This window comes from Eptesicus fuscus, chromosome 8 (genome assembly GCF_027574615.1).
Source record: "Eptesicus fuscus isolate TK198812 chromosome 8, DD_ASM_mEF_20220401, whole genome shotgun sequence".
NCBI lineage: Eukaryota > Metazoa > Chordata > Mammalia > Chiroptera > Vespertilionidae > Eptesicus > Eptesicus fuscus.
The window spans coordinates 13,907,733-13,925,766 of record NC_072480.1 but is presented as its reverse complement, the minus strand read 5'-3'; the positions used below and the strand labels follow the sequence as shown (position 1 = coordinate 13,925,766).

Genomic DNA, 18,034 nt, shown 5'->3' with positions numbered 1-18,034 from the left:
CACTGTGTCTGCCACTTAAGTGTGTTACTTGTGTATGTGTAGAGATGTAATCTGGCATGGTCTGAAGCTGTCCAGTGGGTGCACTGACTCTGGGGACCTCCTGGAGGTGCAAAGTCAGCCACTGTCTCTGCCCTGCCTATGGCCATCTGTCAGCAGCTACAGAGGTATCTGCAGATAATCTTACTTGTGTTGGGCCCTGTGAAGCAAGGCTGACTGCTGCTAGTGCCGAACCTGGGGCCTCTTATTGAGAGGTATGGGACATGCTGTCACCAGCTGTTGCTTGTTTAAGAGAGTTTAGAAAAGTCTGAAGCCTGAGCCAAGACAAGCCATTCATATGGGAAAGCTGCTGCAAACAGCTTGGGTGGGGTTGCAAATTGGATAGGGCTGGGTCTCAGGGAATTACCAGGGCAGAGCCAACAGTGTGACTCAGGTTGATAGAGACTCAGATAGGTCACTGGCCAGTTGGCTCTGTGATGGGGAGGTCTCAGCATAGGAACAATGACCCCTATAAGCACCTCTGTCTGGGAGAAAGCTGCCCCTGAGTTCTTGCTTTGATGCCAGACAATCCAGTTCCTCCCCGTATGTACCTGGATCTCCCCGTATGTACCTGAGTCTCCCCAAGCACTGACTCAGTGCTGGAGCTCAGGGGGAGCCAGTCCGAGTAAGTCGGTGCACCAGCCCTTTAAGAGGAATTATTGGGACTCCGGCAGCCTCTGTGTCACTCAGCCCCAATGCCCACTGGAAGTTATGGGGTCTTCTCTCTCTTCCCATCACTGGAACCCTGTGCTGGGACCCCTTGCTCCTCACAGGAGGCCTCTGCGGCCAAGATGTCCCTCCCAATTAAAATCCCGCCACATGTGGGTGTTGGACCAGCCCATTCCTCGCCTCTGTCCCTCCTACCAGTCTCAGTGTGCTTTCCTCTTTACTTCGCTAGTTGCAGGGCTTCCATTCAGCTAGATTTCAGATGGCTCTGAATGACAGTTCTGTATTTTAGTTGTAATTTTGATGTGGCTGTGAGAGGTGGCAAGTACTACCTATGCCACCATCTTGGTTCTTTCTCCTTGATATTTCTTAGTGGTCATCTTGTTCAGGGAGTGTTTCATTTAAAATAAATTTTAATTTAAAAACTTTCTAGAAAAACAACAACAAACTCTAGGCCCAGCTGGTTTCATTTGTGAATTCTACCATACTTTGAGGAAGAAATAATGCTAAAAATAATAATAATAATAATAATGATACTTAAACTCTTCCAGAAATTAGATACAGCAGGAATATTTCCCAACTAGTTTTATGAAGCCAGAATTATGTCATACCAACATCAAAATTATTATAAAAGAAAACTAGGCCAATATCTCATATGATAATAGACAGAAAAGTTTTAACTAAATATTAGCTGGGAAACTCGCTATCATAAAGCCTTAACCCTCTGCTTTATGCTCTTGTGGGAGGTAGTGGGGGCAGATGGTATCAGACACTGGCCTCAGAAGTTCCTTACCTGACAGATTAGATTTTCTACCCTAAGCATGCAGAGTCAGGCCTGAGTGGAAAGCACATGGGGAGGGGTTCAGCGTTCTGCCTGGTGCCAGGGACCTGGGAGTAACCACACAGCAGTGTCCACTTGCACTGTGTCTGTTTTATGTATTTATATGCACATCAACATATATATAATTTTATTTAAAAAGATAAAGGAAAAATGTAGGGTTTATCACAGTAATGCAAAGTTGGTTAAACATTAGAAAAATCAGTCAATATAATTCACCATATTTATGCATTATAAAAGAAAAACTGTATGATCATCTCAATAGATACAAAAAAGCATTTGACAAAATTCAGTCAGAATATCAATTTTCAGCAACTTAGAAATAGAAGGGAGCTTCCTCCGTCTGGTAAAGGGCATCTGTAACCTAAACTAAATCATACTTCATTGTAAAAGACAACAGACTTTTCCCCTAAGATTAGGTACAAGATAAGGATGGCCACTCTCATCACTTCTATTCACCATTGAAGTAGAAATCCTAACAGTTTTAATAAGACAAGAAAAATATAAAAGGTGTATAGATTGGAAGTAAATGAAACAATTACTCATAAACAATATGGTCATGTATATTAAAATCTCAAAAGAATCTACAAAAAATCATTAGAACTAATAAAAAAGGCACCAGGATACAAGGTCAATATACAGATATCAATTGTATTTCTGTATATTAGCAGTGAATAATTGAGCAATGGAATAAAAACATTCCATTTAGCCCTGACTGATTTGGCTCAATGGATAGAGCGTTGGCCCTTGGACTGAAGGGTCCTGGGTTTGATTCTGGTCAAGGGCATGTACCTTGGTTGTGGGCTCAATCCCCAGTAGGAGGCATGCAGGAGGCAGCTGCAGCTGATCGATGTTTCTCTCTCATCGATGTTTCTAGCTCTCTATCTCTCTTCCCTTCCTCTCTGTAAAATCAATAAAATATATTTTAAAGACAAAACAAAACATACCATTTATAATGTCATCAAAAAATCATGAAGTTCTAGGAATAAATATAACACAATGTATAAGACCAATACACTGAACATTACAAAACACTGATGAGAGAAATGAAGGAATTAAATAAATGGAGAGATAGACAACGTTTGTGAATTAGAAGACTCAATATTAAGATGTCCATTTTTTTCTAGCAAAAATTAATGAGATGATTCTAGAATTTATATATGCAGAGGGCTTATGATAGCCAAAACAATTTTGAAGAAGAAAAAGGTTGGAGAACTTACACAACCTGATTTTAAGACTTACTGTGAAGCTAAAATAATCAAGAAAGTGTGTTATTGCTATAAGAATAAATATATAGATAAATGAAGCAGAATAGAGAATCCAGAAGTAGATAATTCAGTGGGCACAAGGTTAGTCATTTCAACAAATGACTTGGAAAAATGATCTCCATATGAAAATCAATTAACGTTGATCCTCACCACACCTTTATACAGAAGAATTAACTCAAAATGGATTACTAACTTAAATGCAAAAGCAAAAACTTAAATGTCTAATAGAAAACTTGTGTGGAGAGGCAAAGGTTTCTTAGGACATAAAAACCACTAACCATAAAAAAATTATATAGTCAATAATATTGCGATAACTATGTATGGCGCCATTTGGGGTATTGGGATTATCAAGGGTAACACTATGTAAAGTATATGATTGTCTAACTACTAAGCCGTATACCTGAAACTAATACAAAATGAAAAACATTATAAATTACATTTCATCAAAATCAATAGCTTCTGCTTTTTGAAAGACACCACTGAGAGAAAAAAAAGATAAAGCCACAGTTGGAAGACAATATTTACATGGCATATATCTGATAAAAATATGTATCTCAAATATATAAAGAACTCTTTTAACACAATAATAAGAGGATATAAAACCCAGTAAAAAATCAGCAAGCAGTTTGAACAGACACTTCAGTAAAGAAGATTTATGACTAACCCATAGGCACATGAAAAGATGTTCAGTATCAATCACCGGAAAATGTAAATAAAATCACAAGAAAATATCAGTATTCACAGAGTGGCTAAAATAAATAAGACATATGATAAATTAAGGAACAATTGGAACTCCCCTACCTGGCTAGTGGAAGCATAAAATGATATATAACTACTTGGAGATTTCTTATGACTCAGTAATTCTCTTCCTAGATATTTATCCAAGATTTATGATAACACAGATCTGTGCAAAGACTTGTGCAAGAATGTTCAGAGCAGCCTTTTGATTTCAGAGCAAGTTTTTCAAAATAGCCCCAAACTGGAAGCAACCTAAATGTTCTTTAGTAGATGAGTTGGTAAACAAAATGTGGGAATCCATACACAGGATACACTTGATAATACAAAGGAAGGAACTATTGCTAACTGCAACAAAATGGAAGACTCACAAAGAAATGATGTTGAGCAAAAGAGGATGGTCACAAAGAAGTACTCACCGTGTGATTCTATTTCTATGAAGTTCTAGGATAAAGCAACAATGATTCTATGATGATGGCAGATCAGTGGTCACCTGAGGTCTGTGTAGGGATGGGGAGACTGATGGCAGAAGGGCTCAAGGGGACTTTTTGGGTGATGGTTACATGACTGTATGTATACATTTGTCCATACTCTCAAATTGTATACTTAAAATGGGTGTACTTATCATATAAACATTATTACTAAACTAGAGGCCCGTTGCACGAAGAGATTTTTGCAATAGGCCTTCCTTCCCTTGGCTTCCAGCAACGGTTTTCCTCCGGCACCTGGGACCCAGGCCTTCGCTCCGGCCAGAGTCTGCCATCTTCGTCTTCGCTGCAGACTCCGGCCGGAGTCTGCAGTCTTGTCTTCCTCCCTCTCATAGCAGGCATCCTGCACCGCCTGGCCACTCCTTGCCTGGAACAGCTGGGCGGCTGCCATCTTTGGACTTCTAATTTGCATACTCACTCTGATTGGCTGTGGGTGTAGTGGAGGTACAGTCAATTTACATGTTTGTCTATTATTAGGTAAGATAATTTATTTTTTATTTTTTAAAATATATTTTATTGATTTTCTATAGAGAGGAAGGGAGAGGGACAGAGAACTAGAAACATCGATGAGAGAGAAACATCCATCAGCTGCCTCCTGCACACTGCCCACTGGGGATGTGCCCACAACCAAGGCACATGACCCCGACCGGAATCGAACCTGGGACCCTTGAGTCCGCAGGCCAACACTCTATCCACTCAGCCAAACCAGTTAGGGCAAGATAATTTTTTTAAAAAATGATCCAGCTCAAGAAGCTAAACCTGCTGATTTCTGACATAGTTTTTTCCTTGTTTGCTTTTTCCTTCCCTATTGTGCCCTACAAGGTAATGTTGGCTCCTTCCCATCTCTTGTGGAGTCTAGTGACGGAATGTGGGGAGGAAGACAGGAGTGAGTACTGGCTCTGAGATTCGAGGCTGAGTGTCCAGGAGGGCTGTTTGTGAGGAAGGTGCACAGTTTGGCTTTAGGCACTCAGGGCCTCAGCTCAGGACTGTGGGCTTCCTGGTTGGGTTTGTTTAGTGTTCTTGAGACAGGATTAAGTCACCCAGGAGAAAGGTACAATTGGTCTCAGAGGAGGAGGAAGGAGAGCTAGAAAAGAATCCGAGGAAAAGTTATCAGAGATGTAGAAAAACTGAGAGAAAGGTTTTATAGAACCTTGGTGGAGAGGTTTTTACTCACAAATAACAGGGTTACAAGTACTGAGGCAGTTGAATGAATAGCTAATTGATTTTGGTAAAATGAGCATCAGACCCACAGCTTGTAGCCAGCTTGAAAAGGAATCCTGATGCTCCTGCTTACTAGCTCAGTGACTCTGAACAATTTATTGAACTTCACTCACGCCCAGTCCATTAAGATGGGGACAAATAAGCCTTTGAACTAGCCATTCATTCTGAGCATTCAGTGAAAAAAACTGTGTATAATGAACGTAGCACAGCCCTTGCCATTGTAGCTCAGTTGGTTGGGCGTCATCTCTTGTACAGAAAGGTTGCTGGTTCGATTTCTGGTCAGGGTACATGTCAGGGTTGTGGGCTCAACCCCCGCCCCACTGGTAGTGGCCATGCAGGAGGCAGCCAATTGATGTTTCACTCTCTCACACGAATGTATCTCTCTCTTTCCCTTCCCCTCTCTCTAAAAATCAATAAAAATATTTTTTTAAAAAAAGAAAAAAGAATGTAGCACAGGCCTGAATGTACATTAGTTTCAGATGCTATTATCGTGAACAGGTTGTCAGTTCTCATTTGTTCTTAACTAATATTACGTATTTGTCATGTGCCTGGTGTTGTGCAATCGGATTTGTATGGATCATCCCATTTATTAAGTGACTTCCCAAGGTGAATTGTGCTCTGTGAGTGTGGGAACCCAGGAAATATGGTTCAGAGACTGACTCCTCTTCTTCTGAAAGAGCATTTTCAAGAGGGAAAGAAGTAGCCTGCAAGGGGCACAGGGAGTGGGAGGGAGGAAGGAAATGGGCAGATTGTAGAACATTCTTTCAGGGAATTTGGAGATGGAGATAAGAGCGAAGTGAGTAGCCAAAGTAGGATTTCTTAAGAGAGACCTGAGCTTCTTTAGTGATTATTTGTCTAGGCAATGAACAGCACTTTTAAAGTCCATTGAACAGTGTACATTTTTTTGAGTGATTGCAGCATTGCTCTTAGAATTCCCCTAATGCAGTGGTTCTCAACCTTCCTAATGCCGTGACCCTTTAATACAGTTCCTCATGTTGTGGTGACCCCCAACCATAAAATTATTTTCGTTGCTACTTCATAACTGTAATTTTGCTACTGTTAATGAATCATAATGTAAATATCTGTGTTTTCCGATGGTCTTAGGCGACCCTGCTAGCGGTTCTCAACCTGTGGGTCGTGACAGTAGCAAAATTACAAGGGGCGTCTTATACATGGAAGTCAGCTGAGGAGGGAGCCACACTGGGATATATGAAGTGCCTCATATAGCCCAGCTACAAAGGCAAACTGACAAGTCAAACAGGCTTCCTCCAATCACGAGCCTTATTACTGACGTCAGCTGATGCCATAATTGGAGGTGGAGGTGGAGAGTGCACAGATGCAACAGGGAACTGAGCGTTCTGAATCCATAAAGATGTCAAAAATAAAAAGATAAATACTGGTAAGCGATTGTCTTACTCTACAAAATTCAAACTGAATGTAATCAGCTCTGCAAAAGAGCATGGAAATAGAGCTGCAGAGAGACAATTTGGACCTCCTCTCACTGAGTGTATGATCAGACAATGGATAAAACAGGAAGAACAACTCCTTAAGATGCCAAAAAAGAAGAAAGCCTTAAGAGGAAAACCAGCAAAATGTTTAAAATATTGATTTCTTAATTTGGGGTTGGAAAAGTTGGGGGCGTCTTATACATGGGGGTGTCTTATACCCGGAAAAATAGGGTAGTTTCCATTTCCCACTACTATTACAGAGGAGAGAAAGAGAAAATGTCATTCTGTGTAATCTAGGATGGCTCTGACAGAGCCATAAGCTGGTGTTTGCATCTGCCCTTATCCAGTGGTCACAGGGTAACTCCTGTGTGGGGGCAGGAAGTGGGAGTGGATGTGTCCCTGCACTGATTGCACAGAAACCAAGACTCCCCATGAATGAAGAGTTACCCAGGAAATAGTGGTTCAGTGACATGGTAGGTAATACTAGGTAGATTGTGAGGACAGGAAGTATAAATTATAAGACATGGAACTTTTATCCCATATATAAAAGGGCTGGGTTGAACGTATCATAAATCTAAATTCCCCTGAAAGCAATGTTTATACTGGAATACAGTGAAAGAGAGATCTATCTTTTCTTTTTCCCCACTAATCCCATCATGACAGTACTGAGTAGTTAACAACATATATTTGATAAAGGAATGTTCATAGGCATCTGCATTTAGTTTCAATTTTCTTTTATGGGATTTTTGTTTTTATTTTACAAAAGTAGTCTTTCATTGAAAACATTGAAGTGAGCTTAAAATTATGCAGAGAAATGAAGTTTTCTTCACTTGCTAATTTTCTGTTTTAAAAATTATCTTTTCTACAGATTTGTGTGTATAATCTGATTTGTTTAAATTCCCACTCCTTTAATGGTTGGATACTTCCAACCAAATTCTGTTCTGGATTTTTTTTTTTATCCTCACCTAAGGATATGCTTATTGATTTTTAGAGATGGGGGTGGGGGAGAAATATGGATATGAGAGAGAAACATGGATAAGTTGCCTACCACACTTACCCCGACTGAGACTTAACCAGCAACCTAGGTATGTGCCCTGAATGGGAATCGAACCCACAACCTTTTGTGTATTGGAAGACACTCCAACCAACAGAGCCACCTGGCCAGGGCTGTTTTGGAATTTTTTTAATGTCTCCAGTACACTCACAGGTTTGCAAATTGAGTTTTTCAAGAATATACACTAATATAAAATATTTTAAAATTATCTTGAACATCAGGAGTGGGGAACATTTTTTTCTGCCAAGGGCCATTTGGATATTTATAACATCATTTGTGGGCCATACAAAATTATCAACTTAAAAATTAGCCTGCTATGTTTGGTCAAACATTTAATTAACTCACCCCTAATGCCTTGACAGGCCCAGACCAAATTATTTCGAAGGCCTTACACGGCCCTGGGGCCAGACGTTCCCCACCCCTGTTGTATATGATATAACCTTATGCATTTTATTTCTCTTTAATCTACTATGCTCAGTCTTCTTTTTTTTCTTTTAATTTAATCCAGAAATAGGCAAAAAGAAATATTACAAGTACAGCAAAGAGAAGACATTAAAGTGGCTGGAAAAAAAGGTATAGTACCTCTCCAGTGCCTATGGCAGAAAGAATTCAGTACACCTTTTTAAAACTAGAGAATGTGGTAAGTCGTAAACCAAAGACTATCTTGTATTTCCAACTAAGACAGGAAAACTGTCTAAGGATATCCAATATGAGAAGAAATCTTTCACTTTTCATCCTAACTCATGTCTCTGGAGTTTGCTAGATGGTTTTTTTTTTGTTTTTGTTTTGATCTGCATCCCCATTTTCCCATGATCTGCACCACTGAATGAAAGAAGTTCTTGCTCTTTGTTGGTATAGATTTGAATCTTCCAAGCTAGACTATACCGGGCCTGATGTGCATTTGCTGCGGTTGGTCCTACAGTTGTCTCAGAGGTGGGTGTTGCTCACAGCAGCCAGGCAGGGGCCTGAGGCCGACTGGATTCAGGCTTAGAGGACGTGTGTCCCGCTCTGTATCTGGATGCTGAAGAAGAGTCATCTTCCAGGCACCCTTTGTACTTAGTGATCCTAAGAAGTAGACCGACTGCATGTAAGGTCTGGTAGTGTTTCCAAATTGATTTAGTAAATCACAATCAGTATTGGAATGGGATAGGATAGATAGGATGTGTTAAAATTTAATAAAGTAAGGGCAAGTATTAAGTATGGCTCTATGAAACATATTTATATATGTGTTTCAGTATTGGGTTGCTGTGTATTTCTTACTGTGGGTTGTGGCTAAAAAGACAACAACACAAAAAAATACTTTGAAACCCATTAGTCTAAGGATGCAGTGTACTTTGACATTGCTTAAGAATCTTACCAGAGGATATCTGTTGCTGAGAGTTTTTGCAAGTCAATGATACCAGTAGTTACAGTACTGATTCCTAGGATTCTCATCTACTGTCTTCCATCTTGTGAAAAACCTGTTTGTGTGTCATATGTTATTGGACATATTAGGAGCCTAGGAGCATGGAAATGAACCTATAAAAGTAAAATTAATTAGGCTCCTGTACAGCGTAGTGAAAAAATTTTAAAGGTGCCTCTATGTTTCACTTTTCATTCACCTTAGTAATAGTCTACTATTAGTGAAGAATGAGTGTAAGTCCTGAACAGAATCTTGACATTTAGTTTTTGCTCTTAACAAATAATAATGACATGAATAGCAAAGTGAAATTTATATTTATTATGTTTCCTTTCTTAAATTCCTAGGATTTGGGAAATTTACATTATTTACTTTGTTTAGAAAATTATTACATATAAACTTTATGCCAGGTTCTGATCTAAGGGCCCTTACATACAGGGTGGGGCAAAAGTAAGTTTGCAGTTGTGAGTATGTGAAGCAGAGTTTATACTTGTATTATTATTTATTAACGTGTATTTTTTTTCCATACGAACAACTGTAAATGTACTTTTGCCCACCCTGTATATTAACTCATTTAATCTTTATAACAATCCTATGAGGTAGATTCTGTTTTTATCCCCATTTTACTGAGAGGTTAAGTAAATAGCCCATGGTCACAGAGCAAACCAAGCAAGCAGCCGGGTTCCAGAATCAGTGCTGTCTATTGTGTAGCCCTTAAGAAGTATATAGAGATCATCCTGAAATGCTATGGCTGCTGCTCAACCGTTCCCCAAATATGCAGCTGTCTCTCATCTTCTGATATCTCCTGAAGAAATTTTTCTTCCTGGATCTTAAATGGATTGAATACTTATCTGGAAACTTGTAGATTTCTGGAGTTAGTTCAAAATACCCTAATATTCCCCTTTTGGTTATTTCATAGGTTAATCAGACTGTGGCAGCATTAAAAACCAATAACATAAATGTCGGTGCCCGGGTACAATCAACTGCATTTTTCTCCGGTCACCAGATTTCCAGTGACAGAGAAGGTAAGTAAATAGACTCATCAGAAAGTATTCTTATCTGGAGTATGTTGCTTATGTTATAAATGCCTACCTTATAGTTTTAAAATCTTAATGTTTGAGAAGCTTTACATTCTTACCATGTCTTCTCATCTTGTGACAGGTGTGCATTTTATTTCAGAACCACGTAATGTTTCTACCATAAGTCACGTCTGTCACTAATTGATACTTTTAAATCATTCATTCAGCAAATATTTATTTTGCACTAATAATAACAACCCTAACAGCTCTGCCTTTCGTTTACTGAGAGTGTATCATATGCCAAGCCTTTTGCTAAGTTGCCAGTGTACACACATTATCTCACCTGACTCCAATAAGTCTCATTCTTGAGGCTCTGTCCAAAGTTGCATTGCGGTTAAATGGTGAAGCTAAGCTGCTAAGGAGCTGGTTTAGTCCTAAGCCCACACTCAAGCTTCTTCTTGTATTATTTGTGTGGTATAGGCTGTCTAGCGAGCTGCATCTGTTCGCATCTTTCTCTACAGAAGCATTTGTCCTACATTAGGTCTCAGTACTTCAATTTTAGATAAAACTTGATTCATTTAGCAATTTTTTATTCTTTGGGGTTATTGAAGTGCATTATTTTGCTTTTTCTAGTGTAGTATACTCTTACTTATTGAATAAAAACAGCTATATAATGCAATTAACATTCTCAAATGGCAGGGCAGAAATTATCCTGATTTCAACCTTCAGCTCAGTGTTCTCCTGTTCTGGGTATACAATTGTGAAACACCTGACTTTAGTCATAAAAAAGTAAAAATTAGGAACAGTGCCCTGTTTGTGATTTATCATAATTGAGGCAGTCTTTGATTTGCAGAAATATGCCTTGAACACCTAGCACAGACAGATGATAGCTGGCTCCAGCCATTCTGGGATGGTGGACAGCACCCTCACTATACCAGCTGCCATCAGGTTCTTTGGTTGGTTTTAACAAAAGGAAAGGTTTTAACAGATAAGTGGATGGATAGATGGATAAAACCATAGTATTTTTTTTTTTAAGTACGAGAAGCGATGTTAGAGGTTATTTAGGCAGATGTCATTTTAAAAAATGAAAAATTGGGTGATTAAAAATGTTGGTGGAGTAAGTGGATGTTGCACGGACATGCTCCCAGGACCAAGGTGGAATTACAACTAAAATACAGAAATACTTCCTGAATAATCAACTGAAGACTCACTGGAGAGAACCCTGGAAACCAAGCATAGAAAGTGGAGAACGCATAGAGACTGGTAGGAGGGACGGAGGCGCAAAAGGGCTGGCTGGGCTCCCACAATGAAGTCCCGGGCTTCCACATGAGATATCTCAGCTGTGCAGGGTTGCCACTGAGAACTCTAGGGTCTAATCCCCAAGCTGGGCCTTCCAGCAGAGAGCACCAGAACTGAGAAGGGTACCCACATAACATCTGGCTGTGAAAAGCAGCGGGGTTGCTGTCTACCAGGGAGAGATGGATAGGAATGCAAGCACCCTCTTAAAGGGCCAACACAAAATTCCCTCTGGAGCCACTCCCCTTGTACTTTGGCAGAGGGAGGACATAGTGGACTGGAGCTGTGTGAGAAGAAGCCAGGATTGGGGGCTCTGGGGTTAGAAACCAGAAGGCAGACACCCTGGTTTCCTGTGCTGAGTCATTCCCTCGCATTGTGGAGGTCACCTTTCTCATGAAGACAATTGCTATCTAAGCGGTTTTACCTGTGGGGGAATATAGTTGACCCACTCTATTAGAAAACACCAGAATATCTGAGGCCCATTAAAAGACTAAAAATAGCAATTAGCCTCCAGGCAGAAGCAATTGCCCTACCCTGTTGAAAAAACTTTCACCACACCTGTGGATGATTGCCTGAGGGCTATTCAAGACAAAATCCTATTAAGTCTGTAGGCAGAGGCGGTCTCTGGAGTCTTTGAGTCTTTGCCTGATCTGATTAGTCAGAAATAGCCTTTGACACTATTCTGCACTAGAGATTGAGAGGCATAGCAGATCTATCTAATACATAATCAAAAACCCAAACAGGCAGCAATAATGAGGAGACAAAGAAACAACCCCCAAATGAAAGAACCAAAGAATTCTCCAGAAGAAAAGATAAATGAAATAGAGATATCAACAAAATATTAGCAAATCGGATCCAGCAATATATTAAAAAGATCATAACTGTGACCAAGTGTGATTTATTCCAAGGATGCAAGGCTGGTACAATATTCACAAATCAATAAACATGATACATCACATAAACAAATTGAAAGACAAAAATCACATGATCATATCAATCAATGCAGAAAAAGCATTTGTCAAAATCCAACACCATTTTTGATAAAAACTCTCAGCAAAGTGGGAATAAAGGGAGCATATTTCAACATGATAAAGGCCATATATGACAAACTTATAGCAAACATCATACTCAGTGGGCAAAAACTAAAACCATTTCCCCTAAGAATAGGAACAAGACAGGGATGTCTGCTTTTACCACTCTTATTCAACATAGTACTGGAAGTACTAGCCACAGCGATCAGACAAGAAGAAATAAAAGACATCCAAATTGGAAAGGAAGAAGCAAACTCTCATTATTCACAGATGATATGATATTGTACATAGAAAACTCTAAAGACTCCACAAAAAAACTACTAGATTAATAAATGAATTTGGTAATGTAGCAAGATACAAAATCAATACCCAAAAATGGATGGCTTTTTTATACACCAATAATGAATTCTCAGAAAGAGAAACAAACAAACAAACAAAAATCCCGTTTACCATTGCCACAAAAAAATTAAGATACTAAAGAATAAACTTAACCAAGGAGGTAAAAGACTTGTACTCGGAAAACTACAGGACATTGAAAAGAGATAGAAGAAGATATAAACAAGTTGAGTAGTATACTGTGTTCATGGATTGGTAGAATCAACATCATTAAAATGTCTATACTACCAAAGGCAATCTACAGATTCAGTGCAACCCCTATTAAAATACTAACGGCATATTTCACAGATCTGGAACAAATACTCCAAAAATTTATATGAAACCAAAAGAGACCCCCATAGCTACAGCAGTCTTGAGAAAGAAGAACAGAGTTGGAGGAATCACAATACCAGATATCAAGTTATACTACACAGCCACCATAATCAAAACTGCCTGGTACTAGCACAAGAATAGGCATATAGATAAATGGAACAGAACAGAGATCCCAGAAATCAACCCAGACCATCATGCTCAATTAATATTTGACAAAGGAGATAAGATTATACAATGGAGGAAAGACAATCTCTTCAATAAATGGTGTTGGGAAAATTAGGTAAAAGCAAAAACAAAACAACAAAAAAAGAAACTAGACCATCAACTTACACCATACACAATAATAAACTCAAAATGGATAAAATACCTAAATGTAAGTCAGGAAACCATAAAAATCCTAGAAGAAACCATAGGCAGCAAAATCTCAGACATTTCTCGTAGCAATACGTTTACGAATACATCTCCTAGGGCAGTGGTTCCCAACCTTTTTTTGGCCATGCCCCACCTAAGCATCTCTAAAATCCTGATGCCCCCTTGTGACATATAATTCTTATTATTCAAAAAGTGAACTCCTCTTCATGTGGTGGAGGAAGCCTAAAAGGCCATAAACTTGGTCTAAACAAGCTTCCAGAGAACATGGCATCCAGGAAAGAGAAAAATAAAAGAACAAAAGGACAGTTGAAGTACTGATGAAGATGTCACCTAGAAATTGTTAAAAAAAAAAATAACAGTATGAAGTGATATGAAAAAATAGCAAATAAAGTTTCATAACATATAATAGAGAACTGAAATGCATAAATATGACACAATATGTATTCATATTCTGTATATGAGGCCCCTAGAACCATAAGAAATGCAAAAAATTCACTGTTAATAACTCATTCTCGAATTGCCGCCCTTAAAAATCAAATTGCCCCCTGTGGGGTGTGTGCCCCACATTGGGAACCACTGTTCTTAGGGCAAAGGAAACTAAGAAAATAAACAAAAGGGACTACATCAAAATAAAAAGCTTCTGCACAGCAAAATAAACCATCAACTGCCGGGGTTCTTGTCCCAGCCTTACAAAGGGTTCAGCAATCTGGAGAAAGGGGCTGATGCATAGATTCAAGGAGTCCAATGACAAAAGATAATTTTGAAAGGCATTGGGGGTCAGAGGATCTTCAGCTAAAGGAACTGAAGACTACCCCTTGTCTAAGGACCCCTGTGCTATTTATTAACACAATTTGTCCTAAGGCAGTGGTCGACAAACTCATTAGTCAACAGAGCGGCAAACCTCAGCTCGCAAGCCGCAGTTTGCCGACCACTGTCCTAAGGCAAGGTGGAGATAAACACTTCAAAGGGTAAGGTTTCAAAGGGTACAGAAGCATTGTCAGTTTGAGGAATAGCCTACAGCTGTTCAGGTGTTCGACCAACAGGAAGCAATAAAATGCCCTGAGCTGTCTGGCAGCAAGCAATTATCCTATTCAGGTTTGGGGGAGATGCCCTCAGCCATCCCAGATGATTCAACGCTGCTGACATGCTGGAATTGGCTTCTGGCAATCAACAAAATTGAAAAGGGAGCCCACTGTATGGGAGAATGTATTTGGCAATGATACGTCTGATAAAGGCCTAATATCCAAAATATATAAGGAAGACATGCAACTTAACAGAGGGAAGACAAACAATTCAATTAAAAAATGGGCAAAAGACCTAAATAGACATTTCTCCAAAGGGGACATACAGATGGCCAACAGACATGAAAAAATGTTCAAAGTTCACTGATCATCAGAGAGATGCAAATTAAAATGACAATGAGGTATCACCTCACACCTGTCAGAATGACTGCCATCAACAAATGACAAGTGTTGGCAAGGATGTGGAGAAAAGGGAATCCTAGTACACTGCTGGTGGGAATGCAGACTGGTGCAGCCACTATGAAAAACTGTATGGAGTTTCCTCAAAAACTTAAATAATGGAACTGCCATTTGATCCAGTGATCCCACTTCTAGGAATATATCCTAAGAAATCAGAAACACCAATCAGAAAGAATGTGTGCACCCGTACGTTCATAGCAGCACAATTTACAATAGCTAAGATCTGGAGACAGCCCAATGCTCATCAGTAGATGATGAGATAAAAAACTGTGGTACATTTATAACATGGAATACTATGTAACAGTAAAAAAGAAGAATCACTTACCCTTTAACCCTACCAGACCGCTGTACCGATTTTTCGGTAATTTCCGAATCTGCCACTATACCGCTGTACCTAATTTTCGGTACTTTGCCTAGTACTTGAAAAATATGTGTCACAAACTAAAAATAACCAACCAATTGTGGTCAAACCTCATGGTTAGCCATTGCAAATGTCTGCCCCCATGTGTTTGAATTGACTTTGTGTGGTTTGACGTGAAAAAATTCTGAAAATTCACAATGAAACGAGTGGCTGATGAACCAAGCACTTCAACAGGAAAGTGAAGTAGGTCTAGGCTTATCACAGTCCAACAGGTGGTTGATACTTTGGTTGATTCAGACTCTGAGGAGTCAGAATTTCATCAAGAATATGTTTCCAGTTCAAGTGACACAGACAGTGAGAGCTCGAGTGATGAGGAGAATCTTGAACCTTATAGATCTAGAGCTAGATCGATAGTAAGAGAAGGGGGGCGTGTCCCTCAAACAGCTGATGGGGGAGATCTAGGTGGTGATGAAGGTTGGACAAGGAGTTTTGTATCACCAAATACAGATCTGAATTTCAATGAGGATGGAAAAGGCTCAGTGGACATTCCTGGATCTATCACAGAGGAGAGTGAATCGATTGACTTTTTATCCTTGTTTTTGGATGATACTTTCTGGCAAAATTTGACAGAGAAAACCAACCTCCGGGCCCACCAATTGCATATAGCAAAGCCCAACTCCTACAATGCCAAAAATTTCAAGGATGCTACAGTGGAAGAAATGAAGGCTTTTCTTGGACTGAGGATCCATATGAAATACTTATGTATGAAGCCCAGCTATCGGGATTATTGGACAAATGAGGGCTCTGACTTTGTTGGGCTTACTCCCGGATTTCGAAATGTTATGACTCGAGACAGATTCTTGGCCCTTTGGAGTTTTTTACACATAATTGATGAGGAAGACACAGATATCGATAAGACAGATAGAATATATAAAGTTAGGCCTTTCTTGGAAAGTCTGCTCCCCAAGTTTCTCCACTTCTATCTGCCAAAGCAACATTTGAGCCTAGATGAGGGGATGATCCTGACAAAAAACCGCTTGGCCATCAAGCAGTATATCAAGGATAAGCCCACAAAGTGGGGCATCAAGTCTTTCCTTCTCTGTGAAGGTGAGACTGGCTACAGTTTGAATGCAGAAATCTACACTGGTGCTGCACCAATGCCTATAAAAGACTTGGGCGCAGTAGGAAATACAGTCGTTCGTCTCCTGACCTCATGTGCAATGGAAAATGAATCTCATGTGCTTGTCATGGACCAGTTCTACAACTCTGTAACCCTTGCTAAATATGCACTGTCAGAATTACACACAGGAATTGTGGGAACCCTGCAGCAAAACAGGAAGCAGTTTCCTAAGTCGCTGAAAAGTGTAAAAAAACTTGCTAGGGGTGACAGTCACTATCTATGTCAAGAAAGTGTGACATGTTTAGTTTGGCAGGATAGAAAGCCCATCACATTTATTTCAAACTACCACGATCCAGCCAAAAATGTAGTAATAAACAGAAGAAATAAAGATGGCAGTGTGCAAGAAATACAGATGCCACAGCTGGTGAAGGACTATAATAAATATATGGGTGGCTGTGACAAAAATGACCAGATGACCCGCCTTCACCGGTCTCGTTGTCATTACCGCTGGCCCCGGTGGCTTTTCATAAAATTTTTTATGTGGGCCAGTTGTAATTCTTATATCTTGTATGCTTCAAAGCAGCAAGCTGCTTCAAAAAAGCCAGTTTATTTCACCAGATATATTCAGAAACTGTGCCTGCAACTTATTGGTGGATACAGGACATCAGCCCACCGCCACCCACAAAAGGAACCCTGCCCTCAACGGATGACCCCAGGCAATCATTTTCCAGAGATTCCCCCTGGGACATCGTCTAATCATATCTGTGTTGTGTGCATGGAAAAGCACTCCAGGTACAACAAGCAAAATCCTGGAGTGTCTTACAAAGACAATCCATGCAAGAAGGTGAAGAGCAACATCTGGTGCTCACTTTGCAAGAAGTACCTCTGTGTGAAACAAGGCTCATCCTGCTGGCTGGATTGGCACACAAAGGTGGAATATTGGTGCTAGATGAAAGGTAGACCTATTTTCTACAATGTCTCCAAGTTCCATCTTATTCTAACCACTTGTTTGCATGTAACTAACATTTTTCTATATCATGTTGATTTTTTCTCTTTAATGCTCAAGGAGCCCAGGTATAGGGGACAGTTAGGTTCAGGGCCTCAGGTCTGGTAGGGGTAAGACTGCATGGAGGGACCTGGAGAGCATCATGCTAAGTGAAATAAGTCAGAGAAAGGCAAGTATCACATGATCTTATTTATATATGAATCTAACAAAATAAACTGATGAACTGAGTGGATCTAGAGACATGGAAGCATGAGTATGGAATCTCAGAGAGAAGGCAGGGAGGGTGGGTGGGTAGGAGGTAATCACCCAAAGACCTTGTATGCATATATGCATAATCCATGGATGCAGACAGTGGGGTGGTGAGGGCCTGGGGTGGGTGTGGTGGAGGGGGTCAATGGGAGAGAAAGGGAACATATGTAATACTTTCAACAATAAAGATTTAAAAAATAAATAAATACAAAATGAGAATTTGTAGTCTCAGGGAAGT

At 39.8% G+C, this 18,034-nt stretch overlaps 1 protein-coding gene across 6 annotated transcripts in view; it reads left to right on the top strand.

Moving 5' to 3' along the window:
* The window catches only part of RNASEH2B (ribonuclease H2 subunit B), a 93,325-nt gene that overhangs the window by 49,133 nt on the left and 26,158 nt on the right, over positions 1 to 18,034 (top strand). For 5 of the 6 annotated variants that reach the window (XM_054719785.1, XM_054719782.1, XM_054719781.1 and 2 more), the window contains exons 6-7: positions 8,263 to 8,327; positions 10,073 to 10,178. In XM_054719785.1, the coding sequence (XP_054575760.1) occupies positions 8,263 to 8,327; positions 10,073 to 10,178 (171 nt within the window). The remainder of the gene's footprint in view (positions 1 to 8,262; positions 8,328 to 10,072; positions 10,179 to 18,034) is intronic. The other variant, XM_054719786.1, reaches the window with a different exon arrangement.